Source organism: Vulpes vulpes, chromosome 1 (genome assembly GCF_048418805.1).
Source record: "Vulpes vulpes isolate BD-2025 chromosome 1, VulVul3, whole genome shotgun sequence".
Lineage (NCBI taxonomy): Eukaryota > Metazoa > Chordata > Mammalia > Carnivora > Canidae > Vulpes > Vulpes vulpes.
Genome location: NC_132780.1, coordinates 166,314,819 through 166,340,455, shown reverse-complemented (window position 1 = coordinate 166,340,455; position 25,637 = coordinate 166,314,819). Strand labels below are relative to the sequence as shown.

The 25,637-nt window shown below is 41.6% G+C and overlaps 1 protein-coding gene across 1 annotated transcript in view; it reads left to right on the top strand.

Annotated features, from left to right (window-relative positions):
- Nucleotides 1-25,637, top strand: part of IMPG1 (interphotoreceptor matrix proteoglycan 1) — a 131,959-nt gene that overhangs the window by 96,902 nt on the left and 9,420 nt on the right. Inside the window, exons 14-16 of the mRNA XM_026007462.2 lie at nt 4,249-4,760; nt 7,524-7,743; nt 22,600-22,795. Of these exons, the coding sequence (XP_025863247.2) occupies nt 4,249-4,760; nt 7,524-7,743; nt 22,600-22,795 (928 nt within the window). The remainder of the gene's footprint in view (nt 1-4,248; nt 4,761-7,523; nt 7,744-22,599; nt 22,796-25,637) is intronic.

Sequence of the window (25,637 nt, the reverse complement as noted above, 5' to 3'; positions counted from 1 at the left end):
AGATCTCAGGCTTTCTCTCTCTAGGTTTACTCTCTTATATTGTAGAGCACGTTTTCCAGCAGTTTTGTCAAGGTAAATAATTTGCCACAATGGAGAGGGTTTGATTATACAAGTATTCCATATACTTGTCTCTTGAGACATCGGTGGTACCTATCTCCCCGTAAGACCCCATTATTACCACCTTTCAGAGAATTTCCCTAAGTTTTTTTCAGTATCCCATTTCTTTCTACTTGGCTTACCATCATTTTATGTGAAAACATCTTAGGAAAGGGTGCCTAGGAGGGGTTTTTTGAGACTTCGAGTATTTGAAAATATCTTTGGTCACCCTCACAGTTGATGGATAGTATAGAACTCCATTCTAGCCATGCTGCCCTCCCAGCCAGCTGTTACTGAAACATTAAAGACACCCTTTTTCCTTTGGCTTTCTCATCTGCATTTGCTGCATGGCTAAACTCTCTTACCCCTTCAGGTCCTGCTCAAATATTATATTCTCAGTGACCATTCTATATAAATTGCCAACCCAACATTCTCACACCATTTCCCACTTAACTTTATTTCTATAGCACTTACCACAACTTGGTATACTATACATTTCCCATTGTTTGTTTACTTTCTGTCTTCCTCCACTAGACAATAAGTTCCTCGAGGCCAGAACTTTTGTCTGTTTTGTTCACTCATGTATTCCAGTACCTGGAACAATGCCTGGCACATAGCAGACTATAAATATTTATCTGTTGAATGAATGTATAATAAATACTTATTTCCTATCCCTATACTAGGCCAAAAAGGAAGGAAATAATTTTCTTGTTATGATAAATAAGAATGGATTTGTTTGATATAGAATTAAGAATTTGTTGAGACACTTGGATGGCTCAGTCATGGTCCCAGGTCATGATCCCAGGATCCTGGGATCGAGCTCCACGGTGGCCAGTGCTCTGCTCAGCAGGGAATCTGCTTCTCCCACTCTTCCTGCCTGCTTCTCCCCTTGCTTGTACCTTCTGTCTCTCCCTCATTCTCTCTCTCTCTTTCTCTCTCTCCCCCATCAAAGAAATAAATAAAATCTTAAAAAAAGAAAGTGCTGTTGATGCCACTTGAATATCTAAAAAGAGATTGTGGAATCTCTTTTTAGATTTTTAAACATAAAATAGATGGCCACTCGATGTTTATAGCATGTGTATCTTTTTCTAGAAGCATTTAAAATATTCTTTCAACTGTACTTGTCCCTCACACCTTGCTCATCATCTGCTTTGCCTTCCTTTGGCTACTAGTAGGACTCCTGGCTACCCTCACTGTGCCCATCTTCACCCATTACCTGCATCTCTCACTGTGGGTTTCTGCTAAACCTGAGTTCGTATATCTTGGTTTGGACCATTTGATCTGTGGCTTTTACTTTTGGACAGGTCTGCTGCCCAGAAAATGACCAAACTAGCCATTTCCTCTACAACCAGCAGCTGAAATTCTAACCAGCACCCCCACCAGGCACACTGACATAAAAACACACCCCACACCCTCACAGGAACTATACATGCACTGTAGCATAACAGCCAAATGTCAAGTTATTTTCAGTCTACTTATGTTGCATACCTCATGATAAAATAAATAGCCTTGGCTTTTAGTGCTTGACTTCTCTGTTGCAGTGTAAAAAACTTAATGTTGAAATGGCCTGTGTCATTGCCGTGTCTAATTTTTATTTAAGAATCAAATGAAAACATAATTGTTTAAAACCCATTTATAAGTGGTTATGAGGTTTGACAATATTTTTATTTCAAAAGAATTAGCCAAAGCCTTAATAGTTTCAATCTCAAGCTAAGAGAGAATAGAGGGAGTCTTATACAACCGCACTTAAATAGGACTGCCAGATTCGGCAAAGAGAAATACAAGATCCCCAGCTAAATTTTAATTCCAGATAAACAACAAATAATTTTTTAGTGTATTTTCCAATGAGAATCCTGCACTTTATCTAGCAACCCTACATTTAAATAGCCAACTGTTCTATCAAGTGAAAGAACTTGCTTAGGTTTATTTTGAATGTAAAAGATTACTGTTAAGATGTTACAAAGGGAAGGGATTAGAAATTCACTTGTATTGGTTGATGACATTAAGGCAGCAGACTATTTTAATCTGGCTTAAGTCTATCTAGTAACAAAAGCGTGAGTAATAAGATACTGGCCCAGGAACAGAATGAAGATATCTGTCATTGGGCTTCTTTCTAGACCTTTATCATCTAGAGGAGCAGAAAGACCACATCATAGCAACACAAGTTCATATGCATTTCCCCATGACACAAAGAAGTCAAATCAAATCACTGATAGTATTTGTAACCTTTCATTTATTCGTCCCAGATCTTTCTATGGATGTCATAGTCAGCTCAGGCTGCTGCAACAAAGGAAACTGAGGGACTTATACAAGAATTTATTTTTCACAGTTTTGGAGGCTGGGAACCTCAAGATCAGGCTGCCAGCAGATCTGGTTCCTGGTGAGGTACTCCTTTCTGCTTTGCGGAAGGCTGCCTTCTTGCCATAGCCTCATGTAACAGAGAGAGATCATCTCTTTGTGTCTCCTTTTATAAGAGCATTAATTGCATTCTTGATGGACCCACCCTCATGACCTAATTACCTCCCAAAGACCCACCTCCAAATACTGTCACATTGAAGATTAGGGCTTCAAATATACATTTGGGGGAGAGACAAACATCAGTCTATGGCAATGAAAGCTTGAATAAAACTACAGGTGTATATCCAGAGAGATCCTGGATGTTAGAAATCATCATTTCTGACAACTGAATAAGTATTGGCAAACATGCCTAGGCATTCTCCCTAGGTGAGAGAAAAGAGGGTACTTTTCTGAAATCTGGGTACAGTTCACCAACAGGCAGGTTTTATTTTAAGAAACTAATAAAAGTAATATGATTCCACCTTTCAGAGCTGTTTATCACTTGGAGTTTCAGTTTGGGTGATTGCACTCTAGTAAATTAGCTGAGAGTCCAAAGATTATATCTGCATCCAGACAGTCCATTCATCATGCTTAGCATTTGGATTTCAACACAGCTTTCCCACATATTTGCCAAAATGCCACTGAAGTAATCACAGAAAGCTCCTTGTTTTGATCTACCTAATGCCTTAAATATTGTCAGTGGCTCTGGATTTAGGTTTATTGGAATATTTTAATAACCCACCAATCTCTTTATCTGAAAGTTTCATATAGCCACTTTCTTAGTTCATAAATACGTACTGATTTTAATTTTGTACCAAAAAGAGGATAGATTTTAGTAGATCAATGTGTTCCTACCCAAGGAAGAAATGCAAAGTACTGGTAGAAATTACCAAGGTATACTCATGTAAAAGTGAAAAAAACAACAAAACTTTAAATGCTATCAATTTAACAATCTGTATGGCCAACATAAAGCTCAATTTTATGTATCACCTACAACTTTACCTTCTCCAAACTATTTTGCAAATCAGCAAGTTATTCAGTCAGATTATCTAATTTTGGAAAAGCATAATTTAAATTTTAAGTGGTAAAGCTACCAAAATGGAATAACTTGGATCCAAAAATCAAATACATAAGATGCATGCTTGCATGATTGGAAGGTGAATAAAATTTCTGGACCCACACTGCATAGCTAATTGGTTAGGAGTTCCAGATGGTAATGTGGGATCCAAATCTATTCTAATGCCATCTGTGTTTTGGCACCACCTGGTGACCTAGTCAGTTTTTACCAGCTGGTCCCTAGGTGTGTTGTTTCTGGCTAAGCAGAAATTTTAGGTTATTGGTGGTCTTTTAGGCTCCTATATCTGGAACTATTTAGCCCTGAATTAAATGAGTACAGAAATCCACCCTCTCTCTCCCCAGGTTTGGACACAGGGCTGCCTATTCTTTCTATACGAATTCCTTCTTTAAAAATATGACATTAGGGCAGCCCAGGTGGCTCAGCGGTTTAGCACCGCCTTCAGCCCAGGGCCTGATCCTGGAGACCCAGGATCGAGTCCCATGTCGGGCTCCCTGCATGGAGCCTGCTTCTCCCTCTCCCTGTGCCTCTGCCTCTCTCTGTGTGTGTCTCTCATTAATAAATAAATAAAATCTAAAAATACATATATAAAAAAAATAAAAATAAAAAAAATAAAAATATGACATTAAAACAATCAATGCAATTAAGTTAAGTCTAACTTTGGATTTCCTTTTTTGCTTTCCATTCTTTGGGGGAAATGCTTGAACATAATGAATTGGACTCAGAAGCTTTTTCCACAGACAGTTCTTGGTCTCCACCTGCTAAGGCCTCTGCTTCGCTATCAGACACTCTACCTTTCTTCACTGCATCAAGCATCTTCTCTCTGACTGGTCAAAGTGCCACAGACATAATGCCCGTTGACCAGACAGTACTAATCCCAGGACGAACCATCCCCTCGGATGACTATTCTTCCATCAGCCAATCAGCTCTGGAAATTTCACGTTCAACTGCATCTTTAGGCAGCCAAGATATAGTGAGAGACTTAAGCATAATGGATCTAACTAACACTCCTGCCTCCTCTGAGGTACCAAGACTGAGTGGGTATGTTTCTACCCCAGGTCTTTTCTTGGAGAACACCACTCCTACTCCAGCTTTACAGTACCTCACCACTAGCTCTATGACCACTGCCACCAAGGGCCAAGAACTGGTCGTGTTCTTCAGTCTGCGAGTCGCTAACATGCCCTTCTCCAACAACTTGTTCAACAAGAGCTCTCTAGAGTACCAAGCTCTGGAACAGCAATTCACACAGCTGGTGAGTAAGCACTGCTTCCATTTCCCTGCATGTCCTTTCTTTTGTTGTTGTTCCTTTATAGTATAATTACTGGCTGTCTTGAGCAATGAATGTTGGAAGAGAAAAGCCTCTGACACAGCTATTACTGAAGGCATTCAGCTAAAATATGGGGATGGAATCAGATCCAATAAGCAAGTTAAATTCTGCAGTGGACACTTCCGGCAGACACTACCACCCAGCCTCATGAGATCTTTTCCTTAAGATCTTTTCATTATACTTCTTCCTAATTTAGTTTTCCAAGGAATAATACATAGCCACTCAAGTACTGAACGTGGAATTTAAAAGGAATATGAGCAAACTTTTCCAAAGTTATAATGCCACAGGCTGTTTTCTTGCCATCACATGGAAGGATTCAAAACCAGAAAGTCACAAACAAGGTCAAGTATACAATGCAAAAATTATAGAATTTCTGAAAATAACAGAAAAATATTTGTAAGCTTCATGTAAGTCAAATCATTATGCAAATTAAAACTACATCTTCAAGTGAGCTTTATTTCTTTAATATTTTATTTATTTATTCATGATAGACACAGAGAGAGAGGCAGAAACACAGACAGAGGGAGCAGCAGGCTCCATGCAGGGAGCCCAATGTGGGACTCAATCCCTTGACTCCGGGATCATGCCCTGAGCCAAAGGCAGAGGCTCAATCAACTGAGTAAGCTTTAAAGGAAGACTTTGTTCAGTCTCCCTACCCCACCCCCAGCCCAATGAGATGAGGAGTAGATATGGGGACAATCTCAGGGAACAGAGTCCCAGTGTACCTAACTCAGGTGTATTAATTAGGGTATGTGCTAAGCTTCCATAATGAAGAGATCAAAAATATAGTAACTTAAGTATTGTAACAAATGGTAGCTACACTTGTGGTGAGCATAGGGTAACATATAGACTTGTTGAATCACTGTGTTGTACACCTGAAACTAATATAACAAGCATGTCAACTATATTTAAAAAAAAATACAGTAACTTAAGATACAAGTTGGGATGCCTGGGTGGGCTCAGCAGTTGAGCGCCTGCCTTCGGCTCAGAGCATGATCCTGTAGTTCCAGGATAGAGTCTCACATCAGGCTCCTTGCATGGAGCCTGCTCCTCCTCCCTCTGCCTATGTTTCTCTCTCTCTCTCTCTCTCTCTCTCTCTCTCTCTCTCTCTCCCTCTGCCTCTTGTGATTAAATAAATCTTTTTTTTTTAAATAATAAGATACAAGTTTATTTCTCTTTAATTTGAAGGGTAGGGCAATTCTGCTCTACAGTGTCATCCAGGGACTCGCATTTCCTCTGTCTTATAACCCTGACAATCCCAGTGGTGTTTCTTCATTTACACAAAGCTGAGACACTGGTAAATCCCTGTTTCCACTTGTGAGAAGCGGAATGATAGACAAGCAGTTTCCTAAGAAAGTGATACCAAAGTTGCCTGCGTATCTTCCACTCACATTTTATTGATGGCAACTAGCACATGGCCACACCTTGCTGCAAGGGAAGCTGAGAAATGTGGTTTCTAGGGAGGCAACCTCTTTCCTGTGAAGAAGAAAATGGATTTGGGAGAAGGAGGCCACTAGTCATCTGCATACTAGATAGAGACAGGGAATTCCCACCAGAAACCAATGCGGTGCTAACACAAAAAAAATGAGCTCAGTTAATGTAAATAGGAGAATACTGAGAATAGCCTGAAAAAAAGAAGTTCCACACTTGGTATAAAATTTCATTTTATTTTTACAATAACCTATGGGAGGGGTGAATGGCTACTGGAATGTGGGCAAGGTTAGAGTCAAAATTCTGGTGGGGCAGAAAACAGGGATAAGAAAAAGTAGATCTAGGCTAAGCCTGGGAGATTTTAGCTTGCATGTGTGTACTCTCTGTTTGTAGGCATCAGTTCATTAAAGAGGGGATTAGCTTTCAGGGCCAAGGACAAGGCAGACACTGCTGAGTTTCAGACATTTCTGAAAAGTGATCTCAGGGGTGGCTGTGGCTCACAATAAGCAGGTGTGAGAATTGGAAGCACATTTCCCTTGGGCATACTTTTGAGATTATTAAATAACAATTTGGCAAAGGTCCTTAGGGAACCACTTTTTCTTCTTCCTCACAGTTCAGATAAGGGCACTAAGGTACAATACAATGGATAAGTGGTTTGATGAAGGTCACTCAGCTAGCTGGGGACAGTTCCAGGACTGACACCAAGTCTTCTGACTGCCAGTGCCCTGCTGTTTCCACTACACGGCATATGCATTGACCATGAAACATGTCCTGCATAGACAGACAAGCTGATGTGTAAGCTGTTATTTCAATAGGTCATTCCAATTGGTTGCTTCCAAATAGATTTCCCATTTATACAGGCATAGGTCAATCAGCTCCTGGGCTCAGTTTGGAACATATTTTTATTTGCTTGGATCTTTTTTTTTTTTTTTAATAACTGAACCTGGCATTCCTGCTTTGCTGATAACATTGGCCTAGATTTTTAAAAATCCTCTGTTCTCCCAATCCATCATGAAGAAAATCACTGCCCATCCATCTCAATACACATAGAGAGGTGAAAATATGGGACATAATCACTGCAAATAGATCATTAAATAGTCATGTTCTGGTCTCACATTAAATCCAAACATAAAAATAAAAACAATCAAAAAGGAACTGAAATGTATGCCTCAGATAATGAGAAGTGAATATAAATGGAATTAGCAGTCACTGAGAACTTAGAACACAGTTAAGGGTAAACCATCTTTCATTTTGCAGCTGGTTCCATATCTGCGCTCCAATCTCACGGGATTTAAGCAACTTGAAATACTTAACTTCAGAAATGGGAGTGTGATCGTGAATAGCAAAATGAGGTTTGCTAAGTCAGTACCATATAACCTCACCAAGGCTGTGAAGGGGGTCTTGGAGGATTTTCGTTCTGCTGCAGCCCAACAACTTGACCTGGAGATAGACAGCTACTCTCTCGACATTGAAACAGGTAAAATAATCCAACCAAGAAAATTGTGGGAGTTTTTTTGTTTTTGTTTGTTTGGTTAGCAAACTGTTCAACTTTGAGACCACAAAAATCAAATTAAAATCACACTTGTTAAATAACAATCTATTGGAAGCTAATAGATCACCTTATTAGAAAGGTAGTGTCCTAAAACATACAAGTTAAGGTTTTCCTACATCAAAAAAGCAGAGAAGCACACCTCATGCTTCACAATCTGGGAGTTTTAATTACCCCCTCAGGACACAACTCTTGCTGTGCCTTAAGATATTGTTTTTGTTGCCGGTTTTGTTTTTGTTTTTTTGTTTTGTTTTGTTTTGTTTTTTAACATTTCCCACAGCCAAACTAATTTGCATTCTGTTAGAAGTCAGAAGCACTTTCTTAGCAAACTGCAACAACCTGGAGGGTTTCTACCTAAGAAAATTTCCAGTCATAGTTAACTATCAGAAGTGCCTCCTAATAACCCAATTCAGGATGAAACTGAAACAGCATCCTGAGGAAAGAAAAATAATCATTAGACCAAAATCCAAGCTTCAAAAAAAGGCACTGCACCACCACCAATGAAAGAAGAAAATAATATCTTACCATTTGTACACTACAGATCAGCCTCCGTGTGCAGGTTAAAACAGAGAAGTGTTGATGTGAAGAACTCTTATAAAAGATAATGGGGGTTACATCATTTGCTTCAACATGGATGGAACTGGAGGGTATTATGCTGAGTGAAATAAGTCAATTGGAGAAGGACAGACATTATACGGTCTCATTCATTTGGGGAATATAAAAAATAGTGAAAGGGAAAGGAGAGAAAATGAGTGAAAGTATCAGTGAGGTTGTCAAAACATGAGAGACACCTAACTCTGGGAAACAAACAAGGGGTAGTGGAAAGGGAGGTGAGCGGGGGGGTGGGGGTGACTGGGTGATGGGCACTGAGGGGGGCACTTGGCCGGATGAGCACTGGGTCTTAGGCTATATGTTAGCAAATTGAATTCCAATAAAATATATATATATAAGATGATGGAGGTTAGCCCAAATCTATATAATAGAAAGCAAATATCCATTCTTATAATAAAAGATACTGGGTGTACCATTGTAACCAGCTATGCCCAAATTAGGAACTGTTGCCGTCATTACTTTCAAAATTCTGTTTTCTAAACAATCAAAGGAAGATTTTTAAATCTCCCAGAGTGCGGAGGGGCAAGGTTCCAAATCCAAACTAGAAGGCCAATGGGACCTTCTAGTCAGGTTAAAACAAAGCTTCCTAATTGGCCATGAATTAGTGAAGTGAATCTTTAACATCCTCTCAGGCTTTTTTCTAACAATGAAGGCAGAAGGAAAAAGCCTTGGGCAAAATGCAAAGAGGCTCAGTTGGGAGACACATTTCTTTGACAGAGCAGAACTTTGAGCAACTTTAAGAAAATCGCCTCAGTAAACAGGATCAGTAAACAGGATCATTAAAAAGACATCACCCTTAGGCACTAAGTCTGGGAGTGCTTTCCTCAAAACAGGAGCAGCTTAGAAAGCCCTGAGGACCCCGTAAGAAATCAAAGACCTTCTAAATGCTAGTAAGATACTGCCTCTTCCCCTGAAAACCACCACCTCAGAATGGAGGAGGAACCAGGAGGTGTCTGCCAGTTAGGATCAGGAGACCAATTTCTTTAGACAATTGAAAGCAATGAACAGGGATGAGTACAAGAAAACTTGGAAAGCATGACAGACATGAGGGTCCAATCGTCTTCTCCCTCCTTCCCTCCTTCTGAGAGCTGATAGTCTGCTTAGAGACCCATCCAATAGCATGAAAAGGTCAGTGTTAGGGAGCCAAGTTGAAGCAGGGGAGAACTGAGGTGTGCTGCTGTGGAGATGGGTTTCTTCACTGGTGCCTTAGAAAGAGAGCAGGTTGCTGGTGACGCATTGTCTGGGATACAGAGGGACACCGGGAGTGGTGTTGGAAGAAAACAGCATAGCAATGACCTTGGAGAGCCATGGTCCTGAATGTGAATCCTGTGCACTAATGGCAGCACTCAATTTCCACAGCTGAAGATGGAGACAGTAAACACTCGTGAGGATTAACAGAAAGAATTTGCAACACCCAGCATAACATCAGACGTGTTGTTAACTAATGAATACTGGTAGTTAATATTGTAACATTGTCATTATTAGGTTGATTAGTGATTTGAGATCTGCATAGGGTACCAGTGAGAACTATAAAAAGTACCCTGACGAGGAGTTTGTGTGGAGGTTGCAACTGGAATTATGCTTATTTCCTGTGACCAGTTCGGCTATGTAGCTTTTCCTCTAAGAAGCCAAAAGCAGCAGAAATGAGATGCTGTTACTTTTGGTTTCAGTCACTATTCAAGCCAGATTTATACCAAGCTATCCCAGACATGCCTTAAGATTGCCAGGTGTACTGTGGGGGTACATGGACAATTTATTCTTTTAATGGTAGAACAACAGGGGAGGCCGAAGCACATGGGACAGCCTGGGAAATTACTTTATGCTATTTCTTACTAGGTACTTAAAAGAATGAGAAAAATCTGAATTTCTGATACATTAGAAATTCACAGAATAACGGATGGATGGATGGATGGATGGATGGATGGATGGAAGAGGTCTGCCAAGAAATGGCTATAGTGAGCCAACTAGGACATAGTAAAGCCTGAACTGAAGGATTTGAGGACAGCAGAATTAGCCAAATAAGGATTTTATAAAAATTAACAATAAATAACAATATAATTTTATGAATTCCTCTTTCTGTATATATCATAGTGGATAAATCCAAAACCTAACTAACAGGACTCTTATTTACTGCGAAAGACCACTGTGCCAACCTACCCCCAAAAGCATTCCTTCCAATCAACAGGGAGGTGGAGAAGGAAGAAGGTACGAACAGGCAGGGAGGGACAGGCAAGGAGTAGAGGTGAGCTCCTTGCTGCCCCCCTAGAAATCCTGGTTTAGTTACTTCACCAAAGGCAAAAGGTAGACTGGCCCAAGTAACGAGCAAGTGGTTGATTATCAGATCTTTACCATTTTCTACATGCCTAATCCAAAACAATAAGCATTCATCCACCATCATATAACACATTAATATATGAAAGTCGGTCTCTGCCCAAAAGAACTTGCAGGTGGCCAAAGAGGAATACTTTAGAATGATCAGACCTGTGCCTTTTTCATTCAAAAAGCCTTTGTAAAGAGCACTTTCTGATGTGCCACATTCAGCTGCAAATTTCTGTGAGTTTGGGAATCACTGAGGCATAATAAAAGAAAGCACTGAATTTTCCTTTAAATCCCATTTCACTGAGGCTTAGTGACTAAAGAAAAGAGAATTTAGGGCTAGAGATTAATGTAGAGAATTCTAGTCCCTCTGGGCTAGTCGTGGGCAGTGAGACAGCCTGTAGTGGTTGGTGGGAGCCAGGGCTGAGCAGCCACAAGGACTACCAGTACCATAAAAATAAATAAAAAATAATAAAAGTATTCAATGACACTTGGCAAGACGGCAAAGAAGACTTTATTCAAAGGAAGACCATCTCTGATGGGTGTAGGGACCACATATACACCATATATATGTGTATATATACACATATATACCTAAAAAGCTATAATCAAGTCTACTAAATACAATAATCAGGATATGAACAGAAATACTATGACGCACCAAAAGAGCAATTAATTCTGGAGGCCAGAAGATGATGTCATGTCAGGTCTCGTGGGCAGATGGCGCTGTTGAGTGCGTGATATCCTGGGGAATCCACGTGGTGAGCCCCAGAAGAGAAAGGTGGGGCTGGGCTCCTCCAGCAAGGCCAGGAGGAAGATGCAGACACTTCTGGAAGTTTCAGAGTACTCCAGTTACCTCACTGTGATAACAGCTTTAGACGCGAAGTAGGGAGCTCAGCCTGGAAGGGAAAGCCCTGCTGAGCTAGTGCATTTAAAGCCACATTATCTAAAAGCCCCTCTTCTATCTATTTGCACCTAGTTTGGTGTCCTATTTTTTTCTTTTCTTCTTTTCTTTTTTATGACTATGGTCTTTTGCAGTTTAAACTTCAATAAAATTTTGTAAAACTCGAAGTCTTCAAACTAAGTACTAAACAGTCCTCAAAGTATTCTCAAAATTACAAAATAAAAACATAAGTTCGGGGCACTTGAGTGACTCAGTTGGTTAAGTGACTGACTCTTGATTTTGGCTCAGGTCATGATCTCAGGGTAGTGAGGTTAGCCCTGTGTTGGGCTCCACGCTGAGGGAGCCTGCTTAAGATTCTCTCTCCCTCTCCCTCTGCCCTTCCCCTCCCCCCCTTCTCTCTCTCTCAAGGAAAAAAATTATATATATATGAGATATATATCTCATATATATATGTACAGTTTAACATTCATAAAATATTGCAAATTTTGAAACATTTAGTAAAAATATACACGTAATTACAAAAGCTACATAGGTTAATTCATTTAAGTTTTTAAAGCAAAAATCAATAACCTATCTTAAGTATATAAAAATACTCCACAAATGTTTGGGAAAACCAGTTTTAAAAAAAATGGACGTTCGATGAACTCACTGCTAGCCTATGAAGTAGGTGCCTAGAGGCCAGAGGCCAGAGGCCAGTGCTGAAAATATACATTTGGGAAACCTCAGTTGAAACCAGAGAACGGGTGAAAAAATGGCCCAGGGCAAGGTAGGGCAGGAGAAAAAGGAGAACCCTCTGAGAAACCCCAACACAAAATGCGGAGTAGAAGGTCTGTCATTGAAAGGAACCAGAGATGATGTTGCAGAAGTGTGAAGAGAGGAGAGCAGGAGAGACAGTCAGCTATTTCAGCAGCTGTGAGCAAACTGTGGGTGGAGATCTTGTAAGTCGACAGGTCAGAGGTCACTAGAACCCTTCAGAAAAGCAATCCAGCAGAGTGGCAAGAGCAGAGGCGAGGTTTTAGTGAGGCTGGGATGAAGTAGAAAACGAGGACGTGCCCATGGCCTGTCCCCCTCCTGTCTTACAACTTAGAGATGGGCTCCTACCCCCCCCCCCACACACACACACCGAGACTGGGAGATAGGGGGCTCTGTCTTCTTTGATGATTGCATTTCAAAGGAATGGCTCCTAGGTCCTGGTGGAAGACAGCCTTGAGTTGCAATACTGACAAGAAGCTGTAAAGAAGATTGACCTCTCAAAGGAGCAGGGATTCAATCTACAATTACCGTTAGTAGTTAGTAGTAAACTAAGAAAAGGGAAGTCAGAGTCTAGAGTTACTCAAGCTGGGGGAAGGTTAAGGCAGTCTTGGTCAGAGGATTTAGCATTTCTTTTCTATGCCCTGCTTTGATTATATTTACACGCAATGCCCAGAAGACCAATTATTTAGTTCTATTTGCAAAATAAAATCCAATCAGGTCTTTTTCATTTATTTTCTGTTGGCCTAACATCAGAGTGGAAATGTAGTTACTATAGAAATGCTGGGGGGGGGGGGGGATGTTATTCCATTGTAACTTTTAGACTAAAGAGGAGAAGAGAAATTTTGAAACTTCTCATGAGATTCCTAGGTGAGTATCATTCCACATTGAGATCAGCATCTGAATTCCTGGATGTGTCTCTAGATGAGGGCAAGTAATGGGTTAGGCCAAATAACATCTGCAGAGGTACAGACCCATGAGAGAAGTGACACAGTGTTATTACCACGTGTGGTTTGCCATTCACCTTTTGAAAACAACCTGAATAAATGAATCTATGATATAGAAAGTATAAACCGATGTTAGGACTATCTGTGATTTATCAACTGAAAAATCGAATAAATCACAGCTTGCTCAGTATTCCGCTAGCATCCCTGGCAACTAGAGCCGTCTTTCATTTAGGCTGCTATGAAAATTCTTTAGAAGCATGTAGGGCTTTTATGCCAGTTAGCCATGCAGGTTGAAGATTCCAAAAATGCAAAACACATACTTATTCTAACTTATTCTCTCCTTGAATTCCTAAGAAGTCCCCTCAAAAATGGGCAGATTTCAAGGCTGGTAAATGGTAAACTTTGAAATTAATTACAGTCTGGCATCCAGGATTCCTCCAGTCAAAGCAAACTCATTTTCTCTGGAAAGTTGCATAATCTGAAAGACTCTCATTTAGTTGCCGGCTTTAAAAAGGTGGCAGATGTCACTTATCACAATAGTGACAATAAAAACAGTAACAGCAACTATTAATAGACACTTTTTAATCTTAATAAATAACTATGCAAAGTGATAGGATGTCTCCCCATTACACAGCTGGAGAAACTGCGTTTCAGAGAAGTGTAAGTAATTTACCATTTACTAGTCACCAAGGGCTGTGACTGGAACTTGGTGGCAGTTCTGCGTGCTTTCTTCAAGTTGGCCTACTGCCTTTTTATCTTAGAGGGTCTTACGGACCCTCCTACCAGGTATATGCAGGTTGTTTATTTAGAAAAAGTGACAACACACTTAAGTTTAATTTATCCTAAATGAATTGTTAGATTTCACATTTCACCAAGTGAAATTGCCTATATTTTGTTATATTCTCAGAATTCCCCCCCCCAAAAAAAAGAGAAAGAAAAGATAAGAAAAAGAAAAAAGTTCACTTTCAGAAATAAAGGTCCCAAATTTCCTAATATCCCCTTTACATGTACTATTGGCTCTGCTAGGAGTGTCCCTTCTGAACTGAGGCAGCCACAGGAATCTCCTTCCAGGAGACTCTCCCAGCTTCTGCCCCCACCCCATGTCCTGTCTCTGGCCCCATCTCCAGTTTTTACACTGCTGCTGCCCTGTGCTTTCTAGGATGTTATCACTGGGGATTTTCTGTTAACACCTGCTTCCATGAGGGGACCCCAATATTGGCTGGACCACAAGGTCCCTTTAGCCTCTCTAGAGTTTCAGCACATGCTCTCATCCCACACATGAGCCACTGCATGGAGCTTCCTTAAGATGCTCCTGGAATCCTTCCTGGAACTCTTGAATGAAAACCATGCACAGAAGCCTGGGCTTCAGCCCAGCAGCAGGGCTACTTCCCACAGCTGCTCTCAGAGCTCTCCTGCCATCAGCTGACCCAGGGACACTCGGCCCTAATGCCAGTGCACCTGAAACACCTCAGTATAGTAGACATAAATAATAACCAAGAGTTCTTGAGTCTCTCATCTTGGGCATGATGTGTAAGGGCAGCCACACATCCATTCATATAAGAAAGAGTTTCTGAGAGCCTACTATGAACAGTGTATAGTTGTTGTTCTTGAGAATGCTGGATAATTAAGATAAAACCCAAAGTTTTTCATATTACATATCCCTTTAAACCAGAAAGAATCCTCACTAGTAACTTACTCAGTTCCACAAATGTGTGTTAAACTCCAACCACATGCATGGTGCTCTAATGTGCGCTATTTATCATTGAATGATTGATTATTCTCACCCTAATCCTGCCCTTCAGCTATAAGCCATAGCAAAACATGTTTTGGCCAATAATAAAACAATGAAATATTAAATTAAATATAGATTTTTTTTTTAAAGTTCTTTTGATCACTGAATTTCAGCAATAGTTCTGGAGGTATGCCAGCATGGCCAGCAAATGCTCCCAGCGGTCTTGTTCCAGTAGGACACCTAGAATGGGAGATTTATATTTGAGCTTCAGGGACATGAGTACATTAGTGACCATCTGGTTTAAATAACCCATTTTATAGTAGGGTCAAGTGAGACTAAAGATGCTAAGCCACTTTCCCAAGGCCACAGACAGTTGCTGGGATTGCTCCTCCACCCAGAGCACTTTCCTGGGGCGCTTCAACACTGAAGGCAGGGATAAGCAAACTCACTCCCTCTGCTGTTGCAGCAAATCCGCAGAATGGTCACAGGATTTGGGGTAATAAACCGGATGGGCCTGTGTGGAAGGTGAGGTCCCTGCATTTTGGCTCAAAGGAACCCTCAGGGAATAGCCGTATTTATTTATACAAACTACCAAGCGCTGAGCACCAAACACTGTATTACAGTAACAGTCACATCTTGAGAAGGAAATAAGACTACCAGTGCTGCATTAAGACTTTGTGGACTCTAGACCTTTCGTGAGTATTAATAAAATTAATAAAAATATTAACATTAATTAATTTAAAAATACTTAAAAATTAGGGGCACCTGGGTGGCGCAGTCAGTTCTGAGGGTTTCTCTTGATTTCCTCCTAGGTCATGATCTCAGCTGTGAGATCAAGACCTTCATTGGGCTCGGGGCTCAACACAGAATCTGTTGAGATTCTCTCTCCCTCTGACTCTTGGTCACGATCTGTCTGAAATACATTTTTAAAATCTTTAAAATAAGTAAATATGAACAAAAATACTTAAAATGATATCTTATGACCGTGTTGGTATAGAGATGAATATCCAGTGTGGATTATATTGGGTTTTTTTGTTTCTTTTGTTTTGATTTTAAAGCCTTTAAAACATGTACTTGAGCACTGAAGAGGAAGGCGGGCTCAGGCCGGCGCGCCCTGCACCCTGCAGATCACGAGACTGGGATCAGTGGATTTGTCATTCTCGGCCGCGCGGGGCAAAGGTCCCCTCCTGCTCGGCAGCGAAACCGGCCCGCAAAGCCTTAGCTATGAGTTGGGACAGGAGGGAGAGAGGGCGCTGCAGCTGCCTCCCCTCCCCCCCTCCCCCCGCTCCAGCGGCAGGTGCGCGCACGCGGCGTGCAGGTGTGAGGCTTGGGCGCGGAGGGCCCGCCCGCCCGCCTCGGAAGCCCGGGGCCCTAGCTCGGCCTTTGGGGGACGGGATGAGAGGATTCGGGGGTCCCACCACCGTCCCCCAGCCCGACGTGTCGCTGCAGTCTAGCAGCCGTCCGCTGGAGCTCCTCCCGCCAGGGCGCGCGCCTTCCAGACTCTCCCCCCCCAACCCCCAGCGCTCCGCAGAGGAGCATTTGGGGCGCTCAGCCTTTCGTCGCTTAAATCGCCCCCCGCTCCTTTGCTACCGAGCGCCGTCTAGCGCCATCTAGCGCCGTCTAGCGCCGTCCAGCCCCATCTAGCGCCGTCTAGCGCCGTCTAGCGCCATCTAGCGAACGCGAGGTTCCATCACACCGCAGTGGGCGCTGGGGGCAGGGGCGGCGGCTCTCAGCCCCGGCCAGGCCCGGGCAGCCCGAGTTTCAGCCACGTTCAGCTGAAATCCTGCCTCGGGACAGGACCCTATCGGTAAAGAACATGGATCAATACACAGCCCCAAGGTTGTGGGGCGAGTCCGCAGTGCGTGGCAAGGGGGTGGCGTGGGATGCACTGGAGTTGGTGACATGAAGACCCCAGCCCCTCCAAGAGGCCTGACAGACTAGGAGAGTCTTTATCAGACCGGACGAGTATGACAGGAAGCTTTGAAAAAGACAGTCTTGGGCCATCAGGGACTTTTGAAGTTATAAACTGCTTGGTGACCAACACCACAGTCTTTTTTATGTTAACTGTAAAATGCATCAAAGGGTTCCCTGCAGGGAAGGGACGTTTATTTAAATGGCTTTTAAATGGTTTTTATCACAAGAGCTAAGAGACATCCTGCCCCAGCCAGTTGGGAATACTTTTCAGAACCTTTGGCCTACAGATGAAAGACATTCTATAAGCAAATCAGAGGAGAAACTGATACATTGAATGTGCTTACACTGGAAATCTCAGAATGATACAAGTATTTCCAAGCCCCAGTGGCAGCTCACTTTCTTCAAGCCATGGTCACTTGAGTAACAGGAACAAATGTGGAGCTGCTGTAGTGTCAGACTGTACTTTCTCTAAGGAAATATTCAGCCTAATGAAGGAGCTTTGGCAACCAGTGGTTTTGAGCTTTGGTTTAGTTAAGAGCTGTTGTTCAAAGGAAAGCATTTGTGGAAGTCTGATATGTAAACGAGTGAGAGTGAAGATGCTGGCATGTTTGGGCCTCCCCCCGCCCCACACGCCATCCTGTCCTTGTCAACCCCTTGGAGTCCTAAGGTGTCTCCTGGAAACCCCATATTTGAAAACCACTAGAATGATGTCAAAAGCTGAACATTGTAAGCAGACATGTGGATGCTAATCTGGGGTTAATACTTCCTAGCTAAGATGGACTTCAGTTTTCTCACTTACAAAAATGAGGTCAGTGATACTGATTCTGGAAGTTTGTTGTGAATATTAATGAAGACATGTTTGAAGTGCCCAGCACACTGCCAAACACAAAATGGCCCTCAATAAATGTGAGCTTACTGTTTGTATTAATAATTATCATTGCACTCCTGGTGAAGCTAGACGTTCAGGATCATGATCCCCAGGGCTGTGTCAGGGACAAGGCCTGAAATGGAAAGACATTAATGCTTCGACTACCTCCAGAATCCACATGGGAAGCTAGGGACAAGGCCAGGACCTCTTGGTGCCAGGCTGGACTTGGAACTTTCCCACTGGCTGCAAACTAGCAGCTCCTGATACTGCGCAGCACACTGAGGCCAAGTGCCCTGGACTGCCTCTACACGGAGATTTGTCTAATTTGCTGCATAGAAGTGCTCCCTAAGTAAGTTCAGGACAGAAATTTAATTCATTTTGCCAGCAAGCAATTATAGTAAGACCAGAGGCGACCCTAAACAGATAATAGGTGTTTGGTGGGTGTGGTACAGGCTCATGAGGAAACCTCTCCCTAGTTCCAACCATAAAAATAATGTATTTTGCCAGGAAGCCAAGGCAATTATAGGCCAACTAGTCTATGCACCAGCCATTCACGAGGGCTTCACTTCGTCATATCCACACACAACCGGATGATGACTTGAAAATATTATTCTAGAAAATGGCGTCCAGTTGTTCTCTTCCTAATCAACTATTGTTTTCAAATCTCTTTGTCTTCCCTCTTTCCAAGTTACAGTCTATGTTCAGAACACAGCATTTCAGGTTGTTGCTACATAATGTTTACACTGTCAGGATGACCCAACCAAGAGCAGAAAGTGGGAAGTTTAGACTGATTTTGTGCAAACTCTGTTTTGTGCAAAGCCTTGGGGATGTGTTAAGGAGGAGGCTAATAGTCAAATGGCCTACAGCAAATCATGAAGGAGTCCATCATGCTAAAGAGAAATGTCTTTGGCATGTGACTAAGAAAGAAAGTGATAACAGTATAGGCAAAGTTTCGCTTCAGAAATTGTTATGAAACTGTCATCCATCGAACAGCCTCTTCTGGGGCACCTCCTCCCCGCAGTTCTTCTCAAGTCCGAAGTTGTAGGTGTGTCCCTCCAAGATTGGCACATAAGTAGAGGGCCATCAACACACCGAGGGAAAGTATTTTTCAGCTATAATAATGGAAGCAGTAGGGGCTGGTTCACAAATAAAATTTCTAAATAAGATTTCTTCTATTAACGATTCTCATGAACTGCAGTTGCCTTTCATGCCCGGTCCCACAGCTCCCCCTCCTGGCTCTTTCCTTCCCTGGTACTTCCGTGCACACAGGTGACCGGCTCACAAGCCTTGAGCTTGGCAGCACTCAACCTGAGTCTCAGCTTCCTCATCTGCAAAGTGAGCAGATTTGTGAGAAGGTTCTAAAATACCTCTCAGCTCTAACATTCTAAAATGTAAAATCTTGGGGGACCTGAGTGGCTCAGTGGTTGAGCAGCTGCCTTCGGTTCCTGGGGTTGTCCTGGGATGAGTCCCACAGTAGGACTCATAAATAAATAAATAAAATCTTTTTCAAAAATAAAAAAATACATAAAATGTAAAGTCTTATATAAAAGGATAAAACAAAAAACTAAAGCAATTAGTTGGGCTGAAATTCTTAGTGCTGAAGATTTTGAAGGGCCACACTGATATTTGTTGAATCAATGAATGTTGTCTTCATACCAGGAAAGTACACACGGCAAACAAAAACTGAGCTCGCTGATTTGAAGTCTCCTACTTCTCTGTAGACAGGTTCTGGATAAATAACATGGGGAGAGCCAGTTATCTATAAACTAGGTGCATTTGTTCTTCAAATATGTCTGATCCAGGGCTCCCAGATGTGGATACACTTATTTCTCCAGTGTTGCCTTATTGTGTTCCGTTCAGCTTTCCTGGTGCCTAGACGATGCCTGGCTGGGCCGAAGGAAATAATAGTAAAACAGTAATTTTTTTTTAATTTTTTAACATGAAACTCATTTGGTTATCACACATTTACTGTAAATCTTCAGAGGGGTAGGATCTGTGCATTCCATCAGCTTCCTTAGTTAATACCATTCCCCACTGGAGAGAGGGAAATGACCCTCCTAACTACTCCCCCTGATTTCCATGATCAAGACTACAAGTCTTGAGTGTAAAGTTGCTGACAGCTGTTATTTATTATACCAGGCCCTGGATATGAATCACCTGGGTTGTCAGGGTAAATTTGACAGTGACAAGGATCCCATAACATGGCCAGCTTTAGGAACTTTCAAGCAGAAGAAGCCAGTTCGCTTTAGTCAGGCCTGCTTGTCCATAAGGGATCCTCAAGCTGCAGAGAAATATAACTTCACCTAAATTCTCACCCAATATTGCAGGCCCCCTGTGTGACCCTACACATATTTGTGGGCAGTGAACTTGGCCTAGCAGCTGACTATGTTCTCCACTTGAAGATTCACAATAGGCTTATTAATGACCCTAAGAAATTTATTTTTTTTAAGATTTTATTATTTATTTGTGAGAGTCAAGGAGAGAGAGGCAGAGAGACATAACAAGCAGGCTCCCAGTGGGGAGCCGGATATGGGACTCGATCCCAGGACCCAGGGATCACGACCTGAGCTGAAGGTCAGATGCTCAACCACTGAGCCACCCAGTGCCCAAGCCTAGGAAATTCAAAAATAAAAAGAGAAGGGGGTGAGTTTGGAGAGAAGAGGGAGAAAGAGAAATGAGGGAAAGAGAAAGAAACCTGTTACATTTATTTCACCCCGGATTTGGAGAAAAAAATTGTTTTCTTTATTTAGCCACCAATCTCTTCTTATCATAAAACCAATTAAGTCCTGCTGAATTAGAGTTCTGCCAATGTTCCCACTTGGGAAATACGGGACCAGATGATCACTCGAAATCATCCTAATTCTGATGATTCTATTTACATATCTTCTAAAGCACAATTCTGATGATATCCTTCCCTTGCCCAGAAATCCTCCACGGCTTCCATTTGACTAGAGAGTCCAAATTCCTTAGCATGGCATTCAAGACCTACGAGAATTTGGCCTTATCTTTCCAGTCTTGATTCCCTTCCTTCCTGTCCATGAGTGTCTGCTGCCTCCAAAGTATGCTTCCCTGACTCATATCTGTTGTTTTCCCACCTCTGCCTCTGTTCAGGCTGCTGGGATCAGTTGGGATGCCTTTCATAGTCTTTGCATGTCCAAATGCAACTCACTTGAAATAACTGAAGCAGTGATCTCTTCCCTAACTTATATTTATGGCTCATATTTAGACCTCATTTTTAGAGCTCTTATACTAGACAATGTACTGGGCTTTTCACATAGAAACATCTGTATGTATTTCTTACCCACCCCTAGGCTTCTTGGAAGAACAGCTTTATGCATGGCTACCTGTGCCCTAGCTCCTTGCACATAATAGGTTCTTATTGAAAGAATAATCTGAGGGATAAATGACTGCTGTGATTCAAAAGGAAACCCTTTCGGGGCAGAAAGAGCAGTGGTCTGAGAACTGAGAGGCCTGTTCTGGTTCTGCCATCAGCATGTGGGTACCCAGGTCATTCACTTCTCTGCCTGAGAGCTCCATGTGCTCACCTCTATAAAAATGGGAAAGCTAGCAGGGGCCACAGGCCTCCCAGAGCTAAATATTCTGAGATTCTCTTGATTTTCTAATCTACTTTACAAAAAATCTGTGACAATGCTACAGAATTTAGAGTATAAGAGAACAGTCAAGACGACAACAACAACCAAAACAGGGCAGCCCCAGTGGCACAGCGGTTTAGCGCTGCCTGCAGCCCAGGGTGTGATCCTGGAGACCTGGGATCGAGTCCCACGTTGGGCTTCCTGCATGGAGCCTGCTTCTCCCTCTGCCTGTGTCTCTGCCTCTCTCTCTCTGAATAAATAAATAAGTAAATATTAAAAAAACAACCAAAACAGAGACTAGATATCTATTTGAACTTTAATAGGGAGAAAAACGATTAACCCAAAGGAAAGATCTCGAACATTAGGACCCAGGAGATCAGCAAAGGACTAAGAGAAAAGAAATTGTCCCACATTAACTACTTAACTACTTTATAAGGTATACCTGACTTTAATATGTACTTTCACAGCTCATCTCTGCAGAAAATGCTCACCATAAAAACCTAACAAATTGGAGATCCCTGGGTAACTCAACGGTCTGGTGCCTGCCTTCAGCCCAGGGCCTGATCCTGAAGACCCGGAATCGAGTCTCACATCAGGCTCCCTGCATGGAGCCTGCTTCTCCCTCTGCCTGTGTCTCTGCCTCTCTCTCTCTCTCTCTCTCTCTCTCTGTCTCTCTCAATCTGCCTCTCATGAATAAATAAATAAAATCTTAAAAAAAAAAACCCTAACAAATAAAAAATCTTAATTCTCTCATACGGTGGTTATCAAAATGTGCTCTCTCAATGTATCAGCATCATCTAGGACCTCCTCAGAAATGCAGGCTCTCAGTCCCCATCCCAAACCCTTTGCCTCAGAAACTGAGGCTGAGACCAGGAATCTGTGTTTTAACAAGGCCTCTCATTGATTCTACTGCACAGCCAAGTTTGGGTATGATTATATTTAGAGTAGATATGTTAACACCTATGCTTATAAACTCAAAGATACAGAAATGTGCATTTCACTTTTCCCTCCACTCTGTTCTCACTATTGTGTAACCCACTCCAAAACGGAGTGATGGCAAATATATTTGGTCTCTTAACTTTTGGTTTCTGCCCATTCCACTGCTCAGGCATCCATGAGTTCATTAAAATCTGCCCCATCTCTTACAGCTGATCAAGCAGATCCCTGCAAATTCCTGGCCTGTGGCGAATTTGCCCAGTGTGTAAAAAATGAGTGGACCAAGGAAGCAGAATGTCGCTGCAGACCAGGGTATGAGGACCAGGGGCACCTGGACCACCCGGCCCCGGGCATCTGTGCACCCATAGAGGAATGTGAGGTCATCCAGGGTAAGGGAGCTCCGTGCAGGTAGGTCGAGCACAGTAACTGTATATACCCCCAAATTTGTTATTCTTGATTTTGAGAAGCCTATCATCAGAATGAATGCCTACATTCCTTTAAACCCGTGGTTCTCGATCTCCAGTGATCATCAAAATCTCTCAGAGGAGGACTCATTAAAACACATGGCCAGGCCCTGCCAAGCTCTTTTTTGATGCAGTAGGTCTGGGTACGGCCCAGGGAAGGCTACTGCTGTTGGCCCAGGGACCACACTTTGAGACCACTGTTCCAAACCGTTCAACAGTATTTAATTAACACCAATAAGGGAAGAAAAAAGAATGTGTGTCAGCTCTAAGGAATAATACCATATGGTCGACTACGTTAATTGGTGTTGAGGAGTGTGTGTGTGTGTGTGTGTGTGTGTGTGTGTAATATTTGTTTTTTTCCCTATTTGTAAATATAGCTCTCATTAAAAGAAATTTGGAAAATATAATTATGAGAAAGGAAAATCATATGATATTCATATTAACTGTTATTATCTTTTGATGTACATGTTTATACAGAAAGTTTACATAGAATGTTCTAAAGCAAATGGAATCAGACTGAGTTCTGTATACTCAGCTTTTTTATAGAACATTCCCTCATGTCATTACATATTTTCTGTACCATCATTTTTAATGATTACATAGTAATCTATTCTATAGATATAATATGTTTCATCAATCCTTTATTTCCAACAGAAAAGGTTAAGAGAAGCTCTTAAGAGGGAAAAAGAGGCAAGATATAATTGGCCTTCTATTCATGAGCCAGATTTTAGGGTGTAGATGGTGTTATGAACAATCAGGAAACACAAAGGCTCCTAATTCTTTTCGAAGTCCTGTGACACCCAGATAAAGTCCACACTGTGCACTCTGCCCTTAGAGAGCTTCATTGTGAGCCCGTCTCACCTTTCCCGGTCAACATTTTCCAATCACACACCTGAACATTTCCTCAGTGGTGATCACCTTAGACCCTTATCTTTAGTAGATCATCCTGGGTTGTTTTTACTGTCCTTTCCCTCATTCTAGTGGCCACAGCCTCTAATTTCCCACCAGGGAGCTCATGACCATCTGCCTACTCACTCAATCAACAAGAAACTAGAGAAAGGTACCATTCTTTTTTTTTTTTTTAAATACAGTTTTTTATTGTTTGAACTCAAATCACCACCCAGCACTTTAAAGCCTACCCTAAGTCGCACCTACAATTTAAACGGTTATAGCACAAGCAAACTGCTAATTCGGCAGGTAAGCAGGTTAGACAGTGCCAGCAGAGACCCTCCCTCCCCCAAAATAATGAGAAGACAACGCGCTAGAAAAGTTAAAGCACACCATTCCATGTTAAATAGTTAACACTACCCCTCCAACAAGCCACAAATGCTAGATAGATAACTCAGTACGTTAACTAAGGGGCCCTTGGCAGCTGCATTCTCTTCCAGTGAAGTAAAAGCTTAATTCATGCCTTGTTCCAGAACACAGAAAGAAGAGCAGCTGCCCTTGCTAAGATTAAATAGCTGTATCTTCCTAAGAAAGCCATGTCTTGACTGTGTGGATTCCTCTCTTGGCATAATTATCCCTTAAAGACTTCTTGGAATCATCTGCTAGTTTCGATGAACCGGTTTATCATGGAAGCTTGATTTCACCTAAGAACGCCTTACCTTCTGGCTTGTATGAGGCTTTGTTGAAGAACTGGATATTAAGATGAGCTGTCAAGCAAAGCACCCCAATTTGTTGTTTTTCTGGCCATCATCCCTTGATAAGAAAGTATAGGGTAGCACTATTTCATGTTGCTCTGGGCCTTCTGGGAACTGACTCCATTGCAGATGGAGGCCCTGGCGTCAGATCGACAAATCCAGGGAATCCCAAGAGATTGGGGCAGGGGGAGAACTTGTGAGCAGATGGGAGATATATTTTGGGGGATAGGGGAACTGTATTTGTCCTTGCTGGATTAAGGAGACTTCCTTTAATATTTCTTTCCAATAAATAATGCTTTTCAGAAAAAAAAAAATGACCTACCCTGTTCTTTTAAAATATTAACACTTTAAAGACAGTGACTTAGCCCAATGGTGGTTAAGATGTAATATCCTGGAGTCAAATTGTTATTAAAAATTTGGCTTAGCAATTTACTAATCAGGTCACCTTGGACCAATTACTTCTCAAAATCTCAATTCCCTCATTGAATAATGAGACTAATAAAATCCATCTATTGTGTTACTGCAAGCGGTATATGAAATTATGTTTAAAAAGCATCTTTGCAAAGAACATGAAGCACAAAGTATCCATTCAAGTGAGTGAGGGCTATGATAATGTTGCCAACGTTCTCCAAGTTAATCTCAACAGGATTCAATATGGAATTTCACATTCTGGTTTTAAATTTCCTCTGAAAATGAAAATGTACAACAGAACATCTTGAAGTACAATGATGGAGAGGTTGCTCTGTAGAATAGTAATACATTAAATAATATTTAGAACACTAAGGCAGACAATAAATACACAGAATAAATATATATAAACCCCAAACAGACCTTTATATTTAGAGAATTTATTTTAACAAGCATTTCAAATCAGTAAGGAAAGCATGGACTTGTCAATAATGATTAGACTACAATTGGCTTCCATTTAGGAAAAAATAAAATTAGTTTTTTACTATAGACAAATCAATTCCATATCAAAGATTGAAACCTAAAATTAAAACTTTAAAAGTAGGATGAAAACTATTTTTAAAACCATTTCTATAATCCTCAACTAAAAAATGACTTCCCTAATTAAGACACCAACCCAGATGACAGTGAGAGGATTTCCCCAGAAAAAAAGTCACCATAAATAAAATTAACATA